The following is a 24,684-nucleotide window of genomic DNA, read 5'->3' as shown; positions in this document are numbered from 1 at the left end:
TTAATACTCAAACAAAGAGCATTTGGACTCATTTTCTTCCTAATGTTATATACCATAGATTATTTGATGTGTTTCATGTGCCTAGCTGCACAGTCTCACACATGAATTCTGAATCTGCACAGAGCTCTTTTGTGGGAACCTTTAAGAGCACATGGCAAGAACTAGGACCTTTGACCCCCTCCTTATCAGGGGGACATTTGTAAATCTCTCAAGGGGATATAGCTAATGGCTTCCTCATCAGTTGTTTGCTGAACACCATAAGAATGCCCAGATCAAAGGAAGAACTTCACAGATGACCGCTTATACAACATGCAGGTAAGCATCTTGTTTTTCTTATTTGTGATATCACTGCAGTCCCATATAAAGGTGGCTCGTGGACTATTTAACTGTGCATGTTGCTTTACAAGCTATGAATGTTGCTTTTATTTGTTTGTTTGTTTGTTTGTTTGTTTGTTTGATTTCTATACTGCCCCATCCCCGAAGGGCTCTGGGCGGTGTACAGCATAAAATTCATACAGTATCAAATAAAGGAGCAAATCATACAAAACGCAGTAAACAAATAACATAGCTCCATCCAGTTAATACTCAATAAAACTCACTAAAACTCTATATAAACAGCGGTTAATACAGTTAAATAATTCAATAATTCCATAAATAAGAGGCTTTACAAACAGTTCACCTGCCAAGTCTGGCTGCCATTGGGTTTTCAGCATCCCTACTAGAAACTGTTCACATTTCTGATAGGCAAATCTGAAGGAATACATAAATAGTTATTGGAGATGGAGATAATATTTATTTATTTTGCTTACACACCACCTTTCTCCCGCTTGGGGATTCAAAAAAGCTTTCATTGTTCTCCACTCTTCCATGTTTTCCTTACGACAACCCTGATAGGTAGGTTAGTCTATAAGTGGGTGACTGACCCAAGGTCACCCAGTTAGCTTTCATGGCTGAATGGAGATGGAAAGAGACCCGTGCCGCTTTCCTCTTGTCTGCTGCAGCAATCTTCTCACAGGCACTCTCACTTCAGCAAGAGACGAAGCAAGAGCAAAGGAAGCCAATTCCTTTCTATAATGAAGTCCAAGCCGTTTATTCGTAGTCATTTAAAATCACAAGAAACAAACCATCCTTTAAACAGTTCCACACATCAAGAAAGACAAGGATTGGTTTCAGTGTACTGGTCAAGAATCAAGCTTACATGCCGAGTGAATCGCTCGCAAAACTAACTTGCCCTCCTTGCTTCCCCCACCTGCCTTTATCTTGTCTCCTTTCTTAATCAGCACCAGCTGTGTTCACTCTAAGGAGATGGTCATTTATCTCCTGCAGGCAGCATTCCGACTGGTAAAGCCGTTTTGCTCTAAGATGCAACCCTTGCATATTTATTTATTTTATTTATTTTGTTAAACTTATAGGCCGCCTTATCCCCGAAGGGCTCAAGGTGGCTCACAATATGGCTGTTCAATCGAACAGCAAATCAACAACATAAAACATTAAGACCATTAAAACCTAAGCAGCAGTTTGCAGCAATAAAAGCTACAAATTAAACAACCAGATTTATAAAACAGAGTTGTTTAAGACAGGTGCCCGATCGAAGGCCAAAAAGAAGAGGAGGGAGTAGGCAGGGCCTGTGATGGAATCCCAGCCATAATAAGATGGAAACGGCAGCCTCAGTTCCAATTTCGATTGCAGTTTCGGTTGGGGGCGGTAAATCCACGGCCGGCCTCTCCGAAGGCCCGGTGGAATAACTCCGTCTTGCAGGCCCTGCAGAACTCACCAAGGTCCCGCAGGGCCCGGACAGCTGGAGGTAGGGCATTCCACCAGGCAGGGGCCAGAGCCGTAAAGGCTCTGGCCTGGGTCGAGGCCAGCCGTATCATCGCGGGACCAGGGGTCACCAGCAAATCAGCTGCTGCCGAGCGCAGCGACCTATGTGGGACAAGCATATTGTCAGAACCTTCTTTAACCAGACAATTGAAACAGTTGTTGATGAACAATTGTTTCTTTATTGCAGGTAAGATAAGTCCGTTACAGTGCAGAGACGTCTCTGCTGGCCCCAGCAGAGACGTATCTATTTTAAGGTAACCAGCGTGCCCATCCCCCCCACCATACAATTCCACAGCTGCACTACAGACCAAAGTGTTTGGCATTTGCTAGTTTTGCGGAGGAGAGATAAACAGTCAAGAAACAGCAAAAGAATACTTTCACACAGCAGATTCACACAGACCAGAGTTCCCATCCCCTAGTACTCAAGCCACCCCTACACGTATGTACAATAAAATTTACTGTTCTGAAAATAGTCTTTTGGAGGTGCTTTTGTGCTGGGCAGCATACAAAAGAAACTGTAGACTTCATTTTTCACCTAGATTAAGGTAGAAATTTTTTTGAGCAACAAGCCAGAACCTGTTCATTTATATGCTGAACATTAATTTGTCCTATTAATAGGCGGAAAACCGTCAGAACATCAAGAGCCTTATTTAAAAGTTTATCTAGAAGAAATATTTTTGGAAGTCTGGATAAGTTACTGACAAGTAACTGTAATGTAATAACAGCAAAAAGGAGAAGCTGGAAATTAATAAGTCTGTTTATTGGCTGTGATGTCACATTAAGTGTGCTAACAGGAATGGAAGAAAAACCAGTGCTGTCTGTTTTTATAATAAGGCAAGGCTGATAAAATATAAAACCAGCTGAAAAAGCACATGGACCATAATTTTGGGAAGAGTGCCCTACAATATAATGAATGTTATGACGGCACGAGATGTGGTGTTTCAACAGCTGAAGTGAATGAGATCGATGTAGTGAATGATGGGCTATAGCCATTTAGTCAAGTGGAGAGTGGAAAATTGCCCCACAGCCCTCCTCCTTCCCTCCGAGAACGTTGTTTGGTCATGGTCGGGGAGGCCACGGGGGCCATACCGGAGGAGGGGGTCAGATTGTCTCCTGGGCTACATTGAACAGATTTATGGAGGAGAAGTCGATCTATGGCTACCAATCTTAAAAATCCTCCTTGATTTGAGATTGCAAATGCCTTTGCTGACCAGGTGCTCAGGAGCAGCAGCAGCAGAAGGCCATTGCTTTCACATCCTGCATGTGAGCTCCCAAAGGCACCTGGTGGGCCACTGCGAGTAGCAGAGTGCTGGACTAGATGGACTCTGGTCTGATCCAGCAGGCTTGTTCTTATGTTCTTGTTTTCCCTTGATACACCTCTGTTTAAATGACAGTTGCTTCAGCTTTCTGAAAAGCACGATGCACCCTTCCTTGAAAGAGATATGATCTAGATATGCCTGCCAAGAGCACCTGGAGTTATAGGATCCGCTGAAGGAAGGGAGGCTAGTTAAAATAATTTTCTACTAGAGGTGCAATGTCTAGGCCATGGTACACCACACATTATAATATGTTCCAACCAGCCAGGCTAAATGCCAGTGCTCTTTGCTTGTTTAGGTATTTCTGATTTTAGGAGATAGATGTAACAGATAAGAGCACTTGTTGAAGTCTTTCATGGCACGCGAAGGCCAGCAGATGAACTAGGAGAAGTTTAGAAACTCAGAAATGCATAAAATATGTGTGTAGTAATATCAGCATATCTTTTAAATACCATATACACAATTTCTTTTTTAAAGTTAAAATAAAATTAAAAAATCAGACTTATTCTCTGGTATGAAGGGAGGACCAAAAAAATGTATGCAGATTTCTAGATCGTGGGGGACTCTGGGCCCCTAACCCCAGTGATGGGAAAAAAATAACTGTAATCACAGCCTTGTTAGCACAATTTAAACCCCAGTCAGGTATCCTTCAGATGACGGGGTGCCCAGTATGGGATTATATCTTTTATGGCCCATGTTGTCAACAGTTAGAACACACATAATGAGATCCTGGTCATGGAAATCCCTCAACAAGGAGCATTTGCATTACCGACCAAGGGACAGAACAAGAGGTATCATACATGTCGAACAGTCCTGCTCAGCACCTTTACAGTCACTCCATCTCAGGACACAATGGAGCTGCTTATTTTTTTATAGATAAATTTTTTGGTTTGTGTATGTTTGTGTTTGTGTATGTGTATATCTGGGGAGAGGAGGATTGGCAATGAGGGGCATCTTCTCTCATGTAAAAAATTCAAAATAGAATTTCTTTTAGTAACAATTAAAGTGTGCATGTACAAATTTGTATTACTGAGCTAAGGAAAACAAACTCCTGTGGGGGACATTCCAGGAAGGAGGGAAGGTGTGCGGATGGAGTGAGCAGCAGTGGCGTAGTGGTTAAGAGCAGGTGCATTCTAATCTGGAGGAACCGGGATTGATTCCCTGCTCTGCCAACTGAGCTGTGGAGGCTTATCTGGAGAATTCAGATTAGCCTGTGCACTCAGCTAGGTGACCTTGGGCTAGTCACAACTTTTCGGAGCTCTCAGCCCCACCCACCTCACAGGGTGTTTGTTGTGAGGAGGGAAGGGAAAGGAGATTGTATGCCCCTTTGAGTCTCATATAGGAGAGAAAGGAGGATATAAATCCAAACTCCTCCTCCTGCTCCTGCTCCTGCTCCTGCTCCTGCTCCTCCTCCTCCTCCTCCTCCTCCTCATATGCCTTCTTAACCTCTGGGAGCACTTTCGCTAGTTTGTATAGGTGAACTGCAAATGTGTTTTCCAGCCACTGAAGGCAGTCATAATGGAACTGCTTGTTAGTTGTGACATAATAAAATACATGTAGCCATATATTTGATGTCATTTTTGCAGCTAAGCCAATAGGGGCTCCACAGGGCTTTTTGAGGATATGAAAACAGTTCTGAGAGGGAAAAGGCTAAGACTGGTTCTTCATGTGTGTGGACGCTGAGAGCAAAAAGCAAAGCTATGCATCTGAGCCACAAAAAGAATCCATTGCGTGTCTGATACAAAGTCAGATGGAACTGCCTTATGCTCTGACACTTGGTCCATCCAGGCTAGTATCGCCCACACAGGCTGGCAACCGCATTTCAGATCCTCTGGGGGAGATCTTTCACATCACCTGATCTTATTTAGCTGGCAATGTCAAGGATTGAACATGTGACCTTGCGGTGCCAGACAGATTCTCTACCTCTGAGCCATAGCCCCTCAAAATCATTGCGTCGTTCACCAATAAAGATGAGGATCTTGTAACAGAGAGATGTGAGAGCATCTCCAGAAGAACAAATGGAAGATGAGGCTGGAATAGTCAGGAATCTGACAAGAAAATAAAAATAGTGAGGGAAGGAGGGCAGAGAGGAATACGGTATGTGGAAGCGCAAAACTCAATGATGATTTGAAAATGGCCAGTTTGAATATATTTCAATTGTTGTTTTTGATGCAAATGGCAGATGGGAAAGCAATATGGAAATATTTTCACTCTTTGGGCGGGACCGATACCTGTGCTAATACTATCCGGATTCCAAGGAGTGAAGGAGGGACTGATAAATAATTCAGAAGCCTTTGTTGACCGACCGACGTCCCATGTTGTGAAAGCTTTAACAAAAGGGAAAGGTAAGTTGCTGGGGAATACTAAGATATTGTCTTCCCTATAAAAATCACAAGCTAATAATAAGTAAAAGAGAACAAAGGTAATTTCTGAATCTTTCAATCTGCTGGAGACTATTACATGTGGCAAATGCTGAAAACAGAAATTTCCACTAACTAGCCATAGCATTGAGACTGTCAAATAATCCACTGCACTTAATTTTATGTAAAGCCAGTGTGGTGTAGTGGGTAATAGCAGGTGAACTCTAATCTGGAAAACTGGGTGCAATTCCCCACTCTTCCACATGTGCAGTTGACTCTTATCTGGTGAAACAGATGTATTTCCCCATTCCTACATTCCTGCTGGGTGACTTTGGGCTAGTCACAGTTCTTTCGGAACTCTCTCAGCTTCATCTACCTCACAAGGTGTCTGTTGAGGGGAGAGGAAGGGAAAGGAGTTTGTGAGCCATCTTGAGTCTCCTTACAGAATAGAAAAGTGGGGTATAAATCCAAACTCATCCTCTTCTTCTCGAAACTTGATAGAAAGCAAAGACATTTATGCATTTTATTGGATCTGTGTTATGTATACTCAACCTCTACGGAAAGAATATAGAAACAAATGGGTTTTTAGGAGATTGTTAAAGGAGGAAGACTTGCTAGTTTGAAAGAGACTGTTGTTTATACACAAAGCAGAGCAATGGGAGACGTGAAGGCCAAATTCCCACTGAAAATTTAATCTAGATACAACCAAGTTTCAAAAGAATCGGCACTTTTTCATCCAGGTTCCAACATCCTCACCGCAGCATGTTTCTAGTGAAGACTTCTAGGCCTGCCCCTTGGGGTGGGGTTCCTGCTGTCAGGGATGCAGTTGTTAAGCTAGCAGCTCCAAAATTTCAGAGTATCTTTAGGAAACCCTCCTGATGATACCACCCAGGTTTTGTGAAGTTTGGTTAATGGGGCCAAAGTTATGAACCCTCAAATATGTAGGCCGCATTGGAAGCAATGGGGGACCCCTTTGGGAGTCCATAGCTTTGGACCTCCTGAATCAAACTTCACAAAACCTGGGTGGTATCAGTAGGAGGCTCTCCTGATGATACCACCCAGGTTTGGTGAAGTTTGGTTCATGGGGAGCAAAGTTATGGACACTCAAATGTGTAGCCCCATCTCATATTCGCTCCCATTGGAGTGTTTTTCTCTCTCAAAAAGGTGCATATTTATCTCTTGTTCCCCCACCCTGGTCCCTTTACAACTGAGAGCTATGAATGATAAAAAGTGGGAGTGAATGGGAGATTCTTCAGTTACGGATAGCTCCAAATTAATAGGCATTCATGTCATTCCAGTCTACATTTTCTGAACTGGAAATCTGCATGTTAATTTGCAGGAATTCTTGTGAATAAATTGGTTCTTAATGGCTGTAGGTATTGTATTCTCCAATGGCCACACCTGGAAGCAACAGAGGAAATTTGGGATGGTTACCATGCGGAAATTGGGACTGGGGAAGAAAGGTGTGGAGCACCAGATCCAAGAGGAGGCCCATCAGCTTGTTGAGACTTTTGCATGTGCGAAGGGTAAGTGATAGTCAAAATTGTCAAAATTGTCAAATCCTGTAGGGCCCTGATCTCATTGGACAGAGCATTCCACCAGATTGGGGCCAGGGCTGAAAACACTCAGGCTCTAGTTGAGACTAGGTGGATATCTTGTACCTTAAATAAGGAGATGCTCAGCCCTGTATCATCAGTATAGAGACTAGGGTTGGTGATTCGGCTCATCCGGATCAGCGATTCGGAAGGAGCCTGGCCCGATTCGAACTGTTTCGGACCTAGCAAGGCATCTGAATTGGAGATGCCCCGAATCACCTGCGTCCGAAACGGCGCTATTTCCGAGCCAGGTCTGAGCCACCCGACTCGCTGAAAAAAAAGCAAAGAGACCTTCATTCCCCAAGTCTCCAACAAAAAATAAAAGCCTTCCCTCCAGACCCGAGTCCCCCCAACACATCGGGAAACATAGCAGTATCCTTGCTGCTTCAGAGACGCAGCAAACAGCCTCTGCCGCCCGGTATTGGTGTGGGCAGGCTTCCCTCCATTAAAAAAAACACCTCACTTACTCATACACACGCGCACACAGTCTAAGCCGACTGGAGAGAGCTCTTAAAGTTTTTTTTAAATGCAATTGCCTCTGCCACCCTGGCACTCAGCAACATGAGGCTTTCCCCAGTGAAAAGAAAAAGAATCACTCACTCATTTCCCCCAGGAGACCAACAACATTCCTTAATGTGATCAGTCACTCACTATGCAAGTCAAGGGGGACTTTGCCCTCCAGTCCCGCAAGCGCGCGCACACACACACACACACACACACACACACACACACACACACACACACACACACACACACACACATGCGCGCACACACACACCTAAAAGTACCCACCCTCCTTCCCACTCACGCTTCCCTCCCAAAACCGCACCCCACTAACCCCTGCTGCTTCCTCCTCCTCCAAATAAATCCAGCACCCACACTCTATCCCACTAGCGCTTGGAAAGTGAGCCTCGGCTGCTTAAACCATGAATCAGGAAAATAACAACGGTTTCCTTTCAAAACTGGAAGCAGGGGAACTGATTCTCGCTGACCAACAAGAACCTTTGATTGCAGCAAGTTGTTTCCCTGTCAGGAGGACTGCTCTAGCTGCCCTTTCCAAAATTCAGCATAGGCTGGCTTGGAAAAGATTGTCAAAAGGAGCTGGCTGCAAGGTAAGTCAAACAGTGCTGTCAGAGGGCCCAATAACCATGGCATTCATTTTGAGAGGGGGGGGGGGAAGTTTGTGCTGAAAAGGAAGCAACTGAGAAAGATCAGCCAGGCACGGAAAGCAGTGGGATTGGGCTTCTACCCCCACCCACTTTGAGTATACCCAAGTCTTCTCCCCCATCTTCTTCCAAGTATCAAACAGTTTTTCTGTGCCATCTGCACTTATTGTGATGATGAAGAAATAAAAACCTTTTGTGAGAAGCAGGGCTTGCTCCCAAATCCAAACCACCCTTTCCCCCCATAACCCTACCTCCCTAGAGTGCCAGGAACCCCTTTGCCAAGTAGCCAACCAAATACATGTCCTATACTCCACAGGGCAGTGAGACTACCACCAAACATACCATGCCTGCCTCAGATAGGGAGGCAAAGAACAGAGAGGAGGGAGGATTGCTATCTGATGATGAAGATATTAAGCTACCTGAGCCTGCCACCAGGTTTTTTTTAAGACTGAGGACTACTTCTACTTATTGTCTCAACCCTAGCTGCCCTAGAACTGTAGGAGATCATGGGAGCAAGGGAAACACCAGCTACTATCATCTGCTGCTAAAAAAAACAGTCACAAGGGGTATCAGAAAATTTTCTTTATAACAGCCAACATTGAAAAAGTCTTTCCCAAGCCAGAACATCTTGAGAATCCTCTTAAAGCTGAATGGCTGAAGCCCATTGGCTAATAAACAATTTCTGGCATTTGTAAAAACAAATTCCACCTTACCACCATTCACTAATTGAATGCCACTAATTGATGCCTTACAATCAACTGGATTTTTATCAGAGGATGCCAGCACAGGTATAAGAAATTAGAGAGCCTGCGTGGTATAGTGGTTAAGAGCAGGTGGATTCTATACTGGAGAACCGGATTTGATTCCCTACTCCTCCATCTAGTGAACCAGATGTGTTTCCGCACTCCTACATTCCTGATGGGTGCCCTTGGGTTAGTCACAGTTCTTCGGAACTCTCTCAGCCCTATCTACCACACGAAGTGTCTGTTGTGGGGACAGGAAGGGAAAGAAGCTTGTAAGCCACCTTGAGTCTCCTTACAGGTGGCCAGGTCTGTGGGTCTCCCACCTGCAATTTACAGGAGCTGTGTGTGTGTGTGGGGGGAAGGTCTTGCTCCTATGGCTTCGGCTGCATCTGTGGCTGGCATCTTCAGAGGTGCTTGATGATGATGTTGATATAAGCCACCAAGAGTAAGAGGCTTGTGTGCCCAAGCAACTAATTCTTGCAAGTATTGTGGGTTTTCCGGGCTGTGTGACCGTGGTCTGGTAGGTCTTGCACCTATCATCTCGGCCGCATCTGTGGCTGGCATCTTCAGAGGTGTATCACAGACAGAAGTCTGTTATACATTGTGTCTTGCAGGAACGAAGGCTTTATGACTAGAATTGTTAAAACACAGGAAGCCCGCAGGCTTCATGTGGAGGAGCAGTGAAACACACAAACCAGCTGGGTTAGTGTGAGGAGGAAGGGTGACACAGTTAGCAAGCAGGCTTCATGTGGAGGAAGGGTGAAACACAAAAACTGGCAGGGTTCATGTATAGAAGCACAGATTCTCACACAGTTTTCTTCAGCAAGCCCATTGGTGGGGAAAAGTAATTGTTTTTGCCCACCAATGAACTTGCTGAACAGAGCTGTGTGAGAATCTGTGCTCTGAAGTGAACTGCTTTCACTCCATTGCAGTCAATGGGAAATTTCTGGTGGAGGGCTGTGGGGTGCACATTTCTCAAGGTAGAGTCACAAAACTTTCAGGGTTTCTTCTGGAGACTCTCTTGATGACACCACCCAGGTTTGGGGAACTTACATACATAAAACCTTTATTAGGCATAATACCAATATAACAACCAACATTATCCAGACAAATGTTCCATACATAAAACCATCACAGGTATTATTCCAAAGTTCCTAAAAGGAACCTAGCTACAGAATTTAAAATCACAGAAGAAGAGTTGTTTAGTAGGAATGCAACCTTCCCAGCAACAGAGTATTCCTTAAGCTTAGCAGGAAGAAGAGTCAAAAGCCTGGTCCTAGCTTCTTCGTATTTGGGGCAGTTAAGCATTATATGTTCCATGGATTGCACCACTATAGTACAGTGGGGGCATTTCCACTCTTGCGAGTCAATTTTAAGAAACCTCCCTTGGAGTACAGAACAAGGGAAGGAATTACAACGAGCCCTTGTGTATATCCATCTAAGCTTGGGCTCTTGGAGTATACTCAGATAGTCTGCCATCAGATTGGTTTTGAATTTGATGTTGAAAAAGAAGGGGGAACAGTTACTTTGCGCTTGGCCTTGTAGAACTTGTAGCTCCTGGTCAAGGAGTCGCCTTTTTAGTTGAAAAAAGAGTTCAGTAGGAGGTAGCGTTTGCAAAGAATCCCAGGAGAATCCCAGGGAAAGTATTTTAATTTCAACTGCCCACCACCACTTAGATCCATGGAGCTGGGGGAGGATATGATCGATAAGGCTACCAGTGTCTGAATTAAAGCACAGGCGAACCCAGAACTTAAGGTTTGGGGAACTTTGCTTCGGGGGGCGGTGGGAGATGGGCCCCACCCTTTTGGGGCCCCATAACATTGAATCCCATGAAGCAAAGTTTACCAATACTGACTGGTGTCATAAAGAGACTCTCCTGAAGATGCTCTGAAAGTTTTGTGGATTTACCTTGAGAAATGTGCACCCCACAGCCCTCCCCCAGAAATTTCCCATTGACTGCAATGGAGTGAAGTCACTGCAGAGCACAGAATCTGGGGAAATTTCTTGGGTTGCCTGTCAAAGGCACATTTTTTGAGATAGTGACACCAGAATTCCAGGGTATCACCTGAAGGCTGTCCTGATGAAACTCCCCAAGTTTGGTAAAGTTTGGTTCAGGGGGGCCAAAGCTATGAACCCTTAAAGAGATACCCTCACTTCCAATTCCCAGGGCCAGCCCAGGAGTCAGGACTTTTTGTGGGCTGGGCTCTCAGCTCTCTGGTTTTCCTTCAGCCTTTCACTGGTGGCTGGAAGGAGAGGGAGAGAACTTTGTGCAATCCTTAGGATCTCCCCAATGAGGTGAGTGGGGCATAAGAAAGATTGGGAGTTTCAAGGAGGGGGTGGGGTGTTGAATTTCATGTGTGCTTTGTGTTGCTGGGGGAAAATAAACAGTTTTATTTTCTCTTAGCTCATCCAAAGTGAATTGTTGCTAGTATTAAATATTAGCAGAGACTCTCAGTTCTTGCTTTTTTTGTCATGTTGGGGGAGGGCGGCTGCCCATGGGGGCCCCTGCAAAACTCAGATTCTGCACTGGGCTCCATTTCCCCTATCTACACCTCTGTACTCAATGCTTGCTAATTCTTCTTTCCCATCACCTCAAGTTTAGCATGAAATTCCAGTAGTATTCATGGAGTTAATAATTAATATAAGTATCAATGTTTGCATTTGTAGGAGAGCCTCTTGACCCTTCATTACCTATCAAAAATTCAGTCTCCAATGTGATCTGCGCTTTAGCATTTGGACACCGGTTTTCTATTGATGATGAAGACTTCCTCAAGTTGACAGAAGCCGTTAATGTTATCTTTACATTTATAGCCAGTATATTTTATGATGTGAGTATTCTGTTCTTTCTCATTGGAAGGCCCTAGGATAGCATATTGGGAAACTGCCATCAAGTGAGAACTGTCCTGTCAGGGAAGACTGCAACCTCCCAGCTCATTGGCTATCACTCCATCTAGGTCCCAAGGGCAGGAAATAAACTTTCCAAGGGTTGGAAATCACTGCTGGGGCAAAAGGAGGGCTGGGATAATTGTTAACTATCAGTATCTTCCACTTTCAGGTAGTGGGATCCAGCCCCTTGTATTGAAAATATTTGACATGAATTTGGTGGACTAGTTAAAGATTCAGTAGACAGCAAACTGGATTATATAAGTGGGAACCTGTAATGACTTGTGGGATTAATTTCACTTTCTTCTGCAATTTGTTCTTTCCATTTCTGAAAGCCTCCATAGCCTTTTTCATTTTCCTGCTCTTTCTTTCTTTCCTTCGCACCCTACAGCTACCCATGTTTACCTGCTCCTCCGTCTTCAGTTTTTTATCACCCCCCCCAGATGCCTCTACCTAGGAAAACCATGGCCCTTTTATGTATTGCCAGAAACTGAACCAGAGCCACTTAATGCTGAACCAGAGCCACTTAATGCTAGGGAAGCCTCAAGGATGTGTGCAAAAGCTCAGTTGCAAAACCGGGACCGCTTGCCTGCCTGCATGCCCTCCCATCCCCCCGATCGTCTCCCACTGACTTGAATCGAGTTTGCAACATTACCATAAGAACCAAGGGCTATGCAACACGCAACAAAACCCCAATGCCTCCCACCTTCTATCCTCTGTTTTCCTCTAGTTGCCCACTGCCTGGAGGAGGAGAAAAAATTATTTCAGCCTATCTTAGGGGCTTTGGTCGGGGTTTGTCGTCCGAGCCACTGTACAGGGAGGGAGGGGACGTAGCAGCCCGCCCAGCACCACCACCTCCGCGCCTGGCCTGCCTGTTTAGTGCTAAGTTTGCCTCCTCCTTCGTCCCTCACTGCAGGCTGCAAGCTTCAGGCTCCCGCTGTTGGTTTGAGGCTCCCTCGACTGCAACAAGAGGCTCCCTCGACTGCAACCTTTTCCCGACTGCTCTTCCCCAGGTCCCATGCTGCCCCTGATCAAACTATGGGCCCTCCCCCCTGCCTCCCCACCCCTTGGGCAGCAACCTGAGCTCAGCCTGGAGGCCAGCCGGGCCAGACAATGGGACTTTAAGTATGTGTTAACGACGGCCACATATAATTATATGGAGGGCCAGATCTGGCCCGTGGGCCTTGAGTTTGACACATGTGACCTACATTGTGACTTGACAGCAGTGAAATTTATAAATGACTGTGTCAATAAGCCTCTTCTTAATAACAGCTAGATTTTGCCTCCCCTGTTTCCTGCAGTTCTATGAAATTTTCCCATGGCTCTTCGACTGTTTCCCAGGTCCGCATAAAAGGGCGTTTTGTAGCAGAGATGTTGTGCTTTCGTTTATAAAGAAAGAGATAGAAGAGCATAAGCAACAGCAGTCCCTGCATGATCCACAGGATTACATTGATTTCTACCTTCTCCAGAAAGAGAAAGTAAGTATCTGCAACTGCATCAAGCTGGCTGCTCATATTTAGTGTCATGCCCCCACAGAGCCTTTGTTTATTTCCCCTTTAGTTTCCCCACAGTTAGTATGGGTTTAGCTATGTTTTGTACAGTATTCAGTGGGAGGGAACCGAATTTAGTTCTGTCCCTTTAAGAAGCCCTAGGGCTGGTGTTCTATGGCAGTTATTACCCAGCAACCCGTCTGGTTTTGGCAGTTAGGTGCCAACGGAAGCTGGGTGACAGCAACAAGTTAGACAGTCAAAGATGTTATAGATTCACAGTATTTAAGTTAAACAGTTATAGATGTTATAGTCTCACAGTGTTTACGTCAATAAATTCCAGACTCCAGAAAGTTTCTGCAACAAAGTAACCTTTATTTAGTTAGACCCGGGAGGAGTCAGGGTCTGTCAACATTGTTACAATTAAAGCTTTAAGTATTGAACTGTTAACTGAGTCAGTGAGTCTTACATTCTGCTTTGGCCGGGTGCAGGGCACCTAAATAACCACCTGGGGAGCAGAACATTTAGGTTACTGTCCTGTCATACTCCAAGGTCTTGTTCAAACTCCCTGGTGCTACGCAGAACTTTATCTCCCATCAAGTATGCATGCTTTACATTTTAGTAGTTTAGATGCAGAACTCTGCCTTTATCCTTTTTTAAAATTTTAATTTATTTTCATTATAAATATAAACGGAACAAAAAAGAAAAGGAAAAAACAAAAGAAATATTACAATTATGTCAGAAGACGAAGACAAAATAAATTGGGCATATATCTATCTATATAAAAATCTATCAGTACGTTTTTCTGCTGACAGGTAATCTCCCAAACTACTGGACTGATTGCTTTGAAATTTTCACACAACCTTGCATTTGCGTGTGGCCAGGTTTTCGTACTATTTCCACACCTCCTGTTGTGTACATGTCACAACTGTGCCTGTTATTGTGTACATGCCAGACCTGTGACAGTTGAAACCACAGTGCTGTTCTGCAACAGCGCCATCTGCTGGCTGTCAAAACAACACCCTCTGATACAAGGGAAACAACCATACCTTCCTTGAAAACCGCTGCCATTTGGAGTGAAAGGGATGGGGTCCACAATCTGGACATGGCCCACCCACCCTAGCGGAGAAAGGGGAAGGTGAGGGAGGGTCCAGGGGTTGCTGGACCAAATGCTCTGAAATTTGAACACAACATAGCTCATGCCTCCCAGCGTGTTTTCAGCTAGGTAATTCACCTGCAAGGGAAGGGAGTGAAAGGGCCAGGGCCAGCCACATGGACATGGCCCACCCACCCTAGCAGAGGAAGGGAAACATTAGGGAGGGACGGGGCAGGGTGCCATGCAAGGGAACAGGAGAGAGGGAGGGGAGCGAGGGGCCCCTTGCCCCTCCCCTCCCTTGCAAGCATTGTGCAGTGACATATGTTCAAACTGTTTGCTTCCCCTTTTCTTTCTTTTCCACTTAACCAGACTGAGCCACAGCAACGAGTGGCCGGGCCTGCTAGTTATACACAATAATTTAATAAATGATAGACACTTAATTATAATACCTTTTATTGCCAACAACCAATGACATCATAATAAAATACCTTATGCAATGTATGATGCACCTGATAATATCTACATTTATCCTTGCCGGATAGCATCTGATTCATATCAGACAACTTTTCTAGTGTGTTCAGATCTTGCTGAATTCTATCTCTATCTTCCGGGGTGTTCATCTTCCTGCCAAGCTTCCTGCCTTGAGCTTTCTGCCAAGATCTTCATAGTAAGCCTTAACATTTGTAAGGGTCTTCATGACCATGCCATTCAGCCCCATGTGGCCCATCACAAATTGGAAATGATCTGTAGGAGTGATACGTTCTGGTCTCCTGTCTGAAATATCTTTAATCTTTGCCCCCTGGCAAAGATTGGGTGGGAAGGAAACAGTGGAAAAGAGGCTGCCCAGCAACTCTTCAGTTCAGTCAAAAATGGTCCTAGTGGGAAGGGGAACAGATTTCCCAAGCTACTGGCCCACCAGGACATTTCGGCGGCTTTAATAGCCAATCCAACCCTGAGCAAAATTCTTATAATTCGTTCATCTCCACTGCCATTTTCCTTTGTTGACAACAGGCAAAGAGTGACCCCAACTCCACCTTTGATTATGGGAACCTGGCTCAATCCATTTTTGAGCTTTTTATCGCAGGATCAGACACAACAGCTTCAACTCTGCAATGGGCCCTACTTCTTATGGCAAATCATCCAGATGTTCAAGGTAAGGACATCCACATCAGGATGAAAAGAGTAGCTTTTACTTTACCTTCTCATTTTCAGTAATGGTTTGTCACAATGTGTGAGCCACATGAAATCCCAGGAGACAGAGGAACGATTTGGAAAGTAGGAATAGTATGGTGGTCTTTAGGGTCTTCCCCCTACACCTCAACTGATACGAAGTCTTCCTTCCTTCCTTCCTTCCTTCCTTCCTTCCTTCCTTCCTTCCTTCCTTCCTTCCTTCCTTCCTTCCTTCCTTCCTTCCTTCCTTCCTTCCTTCCTTCCTTCCTTCCTTCCTTCCTTCCTTCCTTCCTTCCTTCCTTCCTTCCTTCCTTCCTTTATTATATTTATTATATTTATTTATTATATTTATATATTATTATATTTATATATTATTTATATATTATATATTATATATTAATATATTATTATATTTATATTTATTATATTTATATACCGCCCTCCCCAAAGGCTTATTATATTTATATACCGCCCTCCCCAAAGGATTTATGGAATCATGCAGAATAATTTTAGATGGAATAAATTTCTCCCAGTGACTACTTTCCTTTCCTGAGACACACAGAATAAGAACATAAGAACATAAGAACAAGCCAGCTGGATCAGACCAAAGTCCATCTAGTCCAGCTCTCTGCTACTTGCAGTGGCCCACCAGGTGCCTTTGGGAGCTCACATGTAGGATGTGAACGCAATGGCCTTCTGCGGCTGTTGCTCCCGATCACCTGGTCTGTTAAGGCATTTGCAATCTCAGATCAAGGAGGATCAAGATTGATAGCCATAAATCGACTTCTCCATAAATCTGTCCAAGCCCCTTTTAAAGCTATCCAGGTTAGTGGCCATCACCACCTCCTGTGGCAGCATATTCCAAACACCAATCACACGTTGCGTGAAGAAGTGTTTCCTTTTCTTAGTCCTAATTCTTCCCCCCAGCATTTTCAATGAATGCCCCCTGGTTCTAGTATTGTGAGAAAGAGAGAAAAATTTCTCTCTGTCAACATTTTCTACCCCCATGGCATAATTTTGTAGACTTCAATCATATCCCCTCAGTCAGCCTCTCTCTCCAAACTAAAGCAGTCCCAAACGCTGCAGCCTCTCCCTCATAGGAAGGTGCTCCAGTCCCTCAATCATCCTTGTTGCCCTTCTCTGCACTTTTTCTATCTCCTCAATATCCTTTTTGAGATGCGGCGACCAGAACTGGACACAGTACTCCAAGTGTGGTCGCACCACTGCTTTATATAAGGGCATGACAATCTTTGCAGTTTTATTATCAATTCCTTTCCTAATTATCCCCAGCATTGCCTTTTTTACAGCTGCCATGCATTGAGTTGACATTCCCATGGAACTATCAACTAAGACGCCTAAATCCCTTTCCTGGTCTGTGACTGATAGCACTGACCCCTGTAGCGTGTATGTGAAGTATGGATTTTTTGCCCCTATGTGCATCACTTTACATTTTGCTACATTGAACTGCATTTGCCATTTCTGAGCCCACTCACCTAACAGGGATGCAGTGGTGGGATTCAACAGGTTAGCACCACTTTGGCAGAACCGGTTGTTAAAATGGTGCTTTCCCACTCTGATACTTGAGCTGTGGAAGCTTATCTGGTGAAGTAGATTAACTTGTGCGCTCCAGCACATGCCAGCTGGGTGACCTTGGGCTAGTCACAGTTCGTCAGAGCTCTCTCAGCCCCACCAACCTCACAGGGTGTTTGTTGTGAGGGGGGAAGGAAAAGGAGATTATAAGCCCCCTTGAGTCTCCTTACAGGAGAGAAAGGGGGGGATATAAATCCAAACTCTTCTTCTTCTTATGCTCTGTCCAATGCCAGTTGATTTTCAACCTGAATGCAAAATTATTTTCCTACCAGAAAAAGTCTACAAGGAGATGGAAGATGTTTTGGGTTCCTCTCAGTTATACACCTATCAAGACGTGAAGAAATTGCCCTACACCAATGCTGTGATTCATGAAATTTTGCGTTTCCATTATATCTTATTGATTGGGATCCCCAGACGATCTGTGAAGGACGTGAATGTGCTTGGTTTTCTCATCCCAAAGGTATAGCCACTTTTTATAGCTACACTTCTGGACCCAACAGGAAATATATATTAATAGAAAAGACTTTACAAGCTGCATCTGGATAGGAATTTCCTTTGCAGGCCTCCTTGAAGGGCAAACATCCTAACTTCCCTTCACCACAATGATACACTCTTGCACTGAGATTATTGCACTATCCCTCATAAATGGCTTGTTCCATCTGCTCTGTCCTATTTGTGTTAATTTGCCCCCCACCCCCGCCCCTTAGATCAGTAACTGGAAACAGGGTGTTCAACTTTTCTTTCAGTTTGTTTTAACATTTTATGTTATTTATAGCGCTCCATTTTTTTCTCACTGAGCCTCAGGGCAGCTTATGTAACATAACGTATCTGCGGGACTGACTGTTTCTCCCAATATACCCGTCACGGACTATTACACTCAACCAATAGCAACCTACTGGAGATCCCTGGCCCAAAAGTTTTGTTCTGGCTTCAGGATAGTCCCTGAGGACTATTGCTCTCTGGTCAGTTTTAGTTTTTGTTTGACATTTTGAGTAGGCTGACCATCTGCTCTGTCCTATTTGTACTATTGATTGATTGATTGATTGATTGATTGATTGATTGATTGATTGATTGATTGATTGATTGGTTGGTTGGTTGGTTGGTTGATTGATTGATTGATTGATTGATTGATTGATTGGATTTCTATACTGCCCAATCCCCAAAGGGCTCTGGGCGGTGTACAGCATGGATTCTACATACAGTATATAAACAAAACCCCATTAAATTAAAATGTAAGTTTAAAAGTTTAAATATTTAAAACGCAGCAGTAATTCAGTGAAATGGCATCAGCAATACCCCAGATTAAACCCTCCCCAAAAAGGGGGAACAAGACAGTAACAAAAGTGGGTCCCCTAGATGACAAGGGGACTCCGAAAACCAGAGGAATAGAGTAGAAGGGGCACCTAATCAGCGACTGGGCACTCCAAAAGCCCAGTGGAACAACTCAGTCTTACAGGCCCTGTGGAATTCACCAAGATCCCGCAGGGCCCGAACAGCTGGAGGGAGAGTGTTCCACCAGGCAGGGGCCAAGGCTGAAAAGGCCCTGGCCCGAGTGGAGGCTAGCTGCATCATTGAGGGGCCAGGAATTAATTTGTTTTGTTATTAATTTGTTATTAATTTGCCCCACCCCCTTAGATCAGTAACTGGAAACAGGGTGTTCAGTCCTTTCCGTTTCTTTAACATTTATGTTATTTGCATTCCACTTTTCTCACTTAGCCTCAACCAATAGCAACCTACTGGAGATCCCTGGCCCAAAAGTTCTGTTCTGGCTTCAGGATAGTCCCTGAGGACTATTGCTCTCTGGTCAGTTTTCAACGTAGTTTTTGCCTGACATTTTGAGTGTAACTGAAGGGACTAGCCCCGCTCTGTCCAATGAGACTCGGGCCCTGCGGCAGCTATCACAATTCCACAGAGCCTGTAAGATGCAGGCCCAGGCCCATGGTTGAGGACAAAAAGGGCTGTCTACCTAAACACTTCTTATGTTCATTAGGTCTTTCACAATTATTCCTACTCTGACTGTCCTAATGGCACACTATCCACCATCAACCTTCTCCCAACATTCATCTGCTTTCATTAGCTGCATGCTGAGAGATGTGGGTATGGACCGGTCCCTTGCAGGAGAGCCAGTGTGGTGTAGTGGTTAAGAGCAGGTGCACTCTAATCTGGAGAACTGGGTTTGATTCCCCGCTCTGCCACTTGAGCTGTGGAGGCTTATCTGGTGAACCAGATTAGCTTGTGCACTCCCAACACATGCCAGCTGGGTGACCTTGAACTAGTCACAGTTCTTTGGAGCACTCTCAGCCCCACCCACCTCACAGGGTGTTTGTGGAGGGGGGGAAGGGAAAAGAGATTGTAAGCCCCTTTGAGTCCCTTAGAGGAGAAAAAGGGGGATATAAATCCAAACTCTTCTTCTTGTTCTTCTTCTTTGTAAGTTTGAAGAGATTTTCGAACTTCATGGAAGGTGTGTGAGATGAGTATGGACTCCTCCCCAATCTTCAAAGTAGCTTCTGGTATTCCAAACTGGGATTTCAAGAAAGGTGGAACAAACACAGAATTGAGTTTTACCTCTGAATTTGCCCTGAGAACTGTCCATTTATCCAATGAATATAAGTTATGTGCTCATCTCAACACAGACAGCAATATTTAAAATTAAGCAGAGCATCTGGTTGGATCCAGCTAGGTTTTTTCCTTAGGGATTTGAGATATTTTAAGCTTACCGTTGCTGAGAAGAATTCAATATCATCGCAGTTTGTCTGGAGAACTTAACTTTGTTGTTCTTTCTTATAATCCTGGAATGCTTACATTTGTTGTTCTGCCTTATATATTATTATTTGAAAAATCTGTATCCTGCCTTCCTGCATTTACAAGGGTCACCAAGGGAGCTAACAATGAAAGATCTATCGAACAATTAAACAATTTAAAGCATACATAACTTTTTAAAAAATTACAATTAACCCCCTACCACCACCCTTTGTGCTGCACAGTGCTTCCTTCAAAACACACAGATAATTCTTTTCAAGAGTCAAAAGGCGTCAGATATTTTGTTCAAGGAGTATTGATGGATTGTGCAGTTTTTTGAAGTCTTCTGAGTCAACTATGCCTTCCTTTTAGGGAACCATTGTCATCCCAGATATTGCCTCTGCTCTTCTGGATCCCAAGCAATGGGCATCCCCACAGGAGTTCAACCCAAATCATTTTTTGGACAGAGATGGGAACTTTGTGACTAGAGAAGCATTTCTGCCATTTGGTGCAGGTAAATGGAGAACCCTGAATCAGTTCAGCTCATGTTGGGCCTTTCTCTTTCCCATTTTATGGGGAAATAACAGTTTATGATAAGGTCAGCTATTTTTAATACACTGTTTAATCCCAAGTTTGTTTGACCTGCATCTTAAGTTGGGGCGGTGCTGGGACAAGTCCACCTCAATCAGCTGTTCCCTCCTATTCCATTTCTAGCCTAGTAACTTCTATTAGTGCCAGCTTTCATTATTGCCCTTGGAATGTCTGGCACAGTTAAATGTTGGTGCTTCACAATCCATGCAAGTGCAATGAAATGTGAATGATTCTTTCCAGCCATAGGTCCATTCTGTACAGCACAAAAAGACATCTGGGGGATGTCTTAAAAAGAGGTGTCTTCTGGTGTGCTTTCTAGAGAGCAAAGGCATCAGAGGGGGAAAGAGGCTGTTTCCTGCCCAACTGTTGTTCTCTCTGGTCAGTTTTAAACTTGGTTTTTGCCTGATATTTTGAGTGTAACTGAAGGGACTTGCCCCACCATCATTTACTGAAGGTTGCCCCAGGACATTTGCTCTGCCTGCTCCGATCCTGGGTGCATTTTCAGCTCAAAAAGCACATAGCTGTATTCAGCTGGTGCTATTGTAACCTCTAACTGTGGGTTCTGTGGGGCAGAACCTGGAATGAGTTTGCAACAACAAATTTTAAAAACAAAATGGTTTACTTTCTTAACATATAACATCAACGTTTAACATCACACTTCAAGGTCCTGTTCAGGTTGCATTTTCAAGTCCTTCTAGTTACAGTCTACTGATACTGCCAAGTCCATTTCTTCTTGCCAGTGGGTTGGCTCCTGAAAACTCCAAGGGCTTGGTGAACAGGATTCAGCATGGTGACGGTTTCCAGGAGAACTCTCACCCATTACAAACATAAAAAACCCTTAACAAGGTGTTAAGGGCTTATACAAACCAAGGTCAGAGTCTGGTAGCCTTGTCTCCTCCAAACTACATGAGGTCTGCTGCAGCCTCTTGCTGCTTTGAGTCTCCACCCCTTACTGGGTCAACCCATTCTGAGCATGGGGGTTACACTATCAAATTGGCAATACATAGTTTTCCTGTTTTTTAAAAAAACTTTTCGATGAGCCTAGTCCCTAACTAAGCAGATGCAAATATAAGCATCTTAGCCACTCAGAAGTCCCATCTACCGCTCATTGAGAAGTATTGTGTTGACCTGCCCTCCATGGACCAATTTAGCTTTTTCCTACTGCACAGAAAAACTAAATTGGTCTGCAGAGGGCAGGTCAACCTGATGCTTCTCAATGGGAGGTAGACGGGTCTTCTGAGCAGCCCAGATTCTCATATTTGTGTCTATGTCGCTACAGAGCTCATCAATGTTTTTCTATTGCCAGAATTGGCAGGACCAAGTGACTACAAGTATGTACTTTTGGGGCTGAAAAGGCATCCAAGGTAGGAGCTTGCGGAGCAAACTTCCTGGGGCAACCTTCAGCAAAGGGCAGCAGGGAGAATCCCTTCAGCTGCACCCAAAATGTTGGGTGCAAGCAGAAGGTGAAACCAGAGGTGGGATCCAACCAGTTCTCACCACTTCTCTAGAAGTGGTTACTCATTTTTTTCTGAGTGCCGAGAAGGGGTTACTAAAGCAACCTCCCTGCCCAAGAGGGACTGGAGTGTGTGCGGCGGCACCACTGTTTGAATCCTACCTCTAACATTTACAACATAGCAAAAATAAACAACTACCTTCCCAGTAGTTCCCAACAACATTGCAGTAACCTTAACAAGGTGTTAAGGGCTTATACCAATCAAGGTCCGAGTCTGGTAGCCTGGTCTCCTCCAGCTACATGAGCTCTGCAGCCTCCTGCTCCACCCCTTTCTGGGTCAACCCATTCTGAGCACGGGGGTTACACTTGCAGTCGGCTTAGGTGGAAACAGTGCATTTTGAAGCATTCTCCAAAAAAGACACCTTGATCTAAAATAAGGCATCCTGAGGATATCTTAGGGAAAAAATTGTGTGGAGTGCCCTCTCAGGATACCTTTTTTAAACATCTCCAGGACATCTTTCAGGCTGTGTAGAACAGACCACGACGTTCTCATGCAGAGGCACCTGCTGTTCAAAGTTCAGTGACTATATTATATAGTGGTATTGTACAACTTTTTTGTTTTGGGAAGGGAGTAATTTGAAACTGACATAAATTCACTCTAGTGGATAGCTACTGTTACTCAGGGCCAAATCCAACCTCCTGAACGGTAATGGATCAGGCATTCAAAGTAGATGCATAGGAGCTAAGGTTGCTGTGATACGGATTGCTGGTGGGCTATTTCAGGAGATGAGAGGAAGGCATGGCTCAGCAGGCCAGGTTTCCTTCACAAAGTCATAGAATCGTAGAGTTGGAAGAGACCCCAAGGGCCATCAAGTCCAACCCCCTGCCATGCAGGAACACACAGTCAAAGCACTTCCAACATATGTCCATCCAGCCTCTAAGTCCAAATTAGCAGCAGCCAGAAGTAATGGAAACTTGAGGATAGGCGGAATATGTGTTATTCATTTGACTTGTGCCTGTAATCATTTCACAGGGGCCCGGATCTGCCTGGGGAAGCAGCTGGCAGAGATTGAGCTCTTCACCTTCTTCACCAGCCTGCTGAGGTCATTCACCTTCCGACCACCAGAGGGAGTCAAAGAGCTCAGCAAAGAGCCTTCAGTGGGGCTCACTGTACATCCCCGCCCTTATAAACTCCGTGCTGTACCCCGCTCAAATGCTCAGTAAACTATGAAAACATGCAGCAGATTTGCTACCGCGTTTTTGTAACAAGAAGCTTGCATTCAACTCTGTTTTGTCCAATGTCCAGGAGTTTATCCACTTAATTTGAATTTGGCAGATGTCTATTCATAAAAAGCCATGGCAGGGGGGAATAGCAACGGAATGCTGGACTCGGCTGCGCCAAGTACTGCATTTAGTTCTCCCTCCCCACCCACCTTTCCCCGCAGAAAGCCTGGCTGCTTTTTCCCAAACCCCAGAGGACTTGCGAAGCAGCAATGGTGGATAGACCTGAACGCTGAGCTCAACTGCGCCAAGAACAGCATTCCATTTTTCTCCTCACCCCTTGCCAATGTGTCCCAAAACCCAGAGGACTTGGGAAGTGGTGATGGCATTTAGGTCTCTCTCCTCCATACATGTTCTACTCCAAAAGCCGATAATGCTGAATAATGTTCGGCTCTAGAACATGGCCATACAGCCGTGTATGCTAGAATGCTGCTAGAATGCTGCTAGAACATGGTTAGAATGCTGCTAGAACACGGCCATACAGCCCGGAAACCACACAGCACCCCAATGTTCGGCTCTACTGGCTCCTAGACTATTCAGCTCTGGCAAATAGCCTGGTTTTTATCGATAAATAACACACACACATCCAAACCCCAAGGATTAGCCAATTACTTTTTGGGACAAAGCAAGAATTATTTCAAATTCCTTGCTTGGTTGTGGGAGAGCTTTTTTAATTGCTCTGTGACTTCGTGGCAGACTTTGGTTAAGTAGGTCTGGTCTTTAGATTCTGTCAGCCATGACTCGTTTGGCAAAGATAAGGCAAGCTGTCAGGCTATGTAGGGATGATGAGGAAGCATTCTGAGACTTCTGTTGTGACGGAGGGCATCTTTGGATCAGCGCACCACTAGCTGTGTGGCAGGCTGTGCCTGTGAAAGTACAGTGCTTGGGGCTGTTCAGCCTCTTCTCTAAACCTGGTAGTGGCCAGGCAGCTTGTCGAGAAGGGGCTGGGATTGGGTACCTCTTGGCATATTGTGAACGGGCAATTGCAATCTGGATGGGCCAGGGTTTTTGTAGGGCTGGGGGGCAGCATTTGGATGCTGAGAAGGGCTGCCCCAGGAGAGGAGAGGATTAGTTGAAGCTGTAGTCAGCCTCCTGTTCTCCTCTGGGACTTTAGGATGCATTTGTACTGGGGCAGGGGGCACAGTGAGTTTCCACTGATGCCTATGGGCTACATCGTATTTTTTACTGGCATAACTTTCCACCATGGATAGGAAGAACTCCTGAGCTCCCATACCAGTTTCCTTTAGGCCGTTTCCGCACGAAGGTGGAAACGGCCAGGTCGGCGTCATAAACACCGACCCGACGACGCTGGGACCGTCTGCATGGATGGTCCTGGGAACAGCCGGGCAGCTGGCGCCACGGAGCGCTGGCGCCCGACCGACCCCGCATGTCC

At 44.9% G+C, this 24,684-nt stretch overlaps 1 protein-coding gene across 1 annotated transcript; it reads left to right on the top strand.

Moving 5' to 3' along the window:
- The first annotated feature begins 222 nt into the window (after nucleotides 1-222).
- On the top strand, nucleotides 223-23,243 carry LOC125437767 (cytochrome P450 2J4-like). The gene is made up of 9 exons (XM_048505716.1): nucleotides 223-315; nucleotides 5,320-5,482; nucleotides 6,874-7,023; nucleotides 11,669-11,829; nucleotides 13,186-13,362; nucleotides 15,479-15,620; nucleotides 17,500-17,687; nucleotides 20,339-20,480; nucleotides 23,044-23,243. The coding sequence occupies exons 1-9, from the start codon at nucleotides 310-312 to the stop codon at nucleotides 23,232-23,234; spliced, it is 1,320 nt and encodes a 439-aa protein (XP_048361673.1). The 5' UTR covers nucleotides 223-309; the 3' UTR covers nucleotides 23,235-23,243.
- Nucleotides 23,244-24,684: the final 1,441 nt, after the last annotated feature.

The sequence above is a fragment of the Sphaerodactylus townsendi genome, linkage group LG08 (genome assembly GCF_021028975.2).
Source record: "Sphaerodactylus townsendi isolate TG3544 linkage group LG08, MPM_Stown_v2.3, whole genome shotgun sequence".
In the NCBI taxonomy this organism is placed as follows: Eukaryota; Metazoa; Chordata; class Lepidosauria; order Squamata; family Sphaerodactylidae; genus Sphaerodactylus; species Sphaerodactylus townsendi.
The sequence above is the reverse complement of the archived record's forward strand: the minus strand, read 5'-3'. Positions and strand labels throughout refer to the sequence as shown.

Bases quoted from the DNA above. Each gene is read 5' to 3' on its own strand.
- LOC125437767 (XM_048505716.1), top strand. The intron at 5,483-6,873 runs GTAAGTTGCTGG...TAATGGCTGTAG, and splicing joins AGCTTTAACAAAAGGGAAAG to GTATTGTATTCTCCAATGGC. The intron at 11,830-13,185 runs GTGAGTATTCTG...TGTTTCCTGCAG, and splicing joins TAGCCAGTATATTTTATGAT to TTCTATGAAATTTTCCCATG.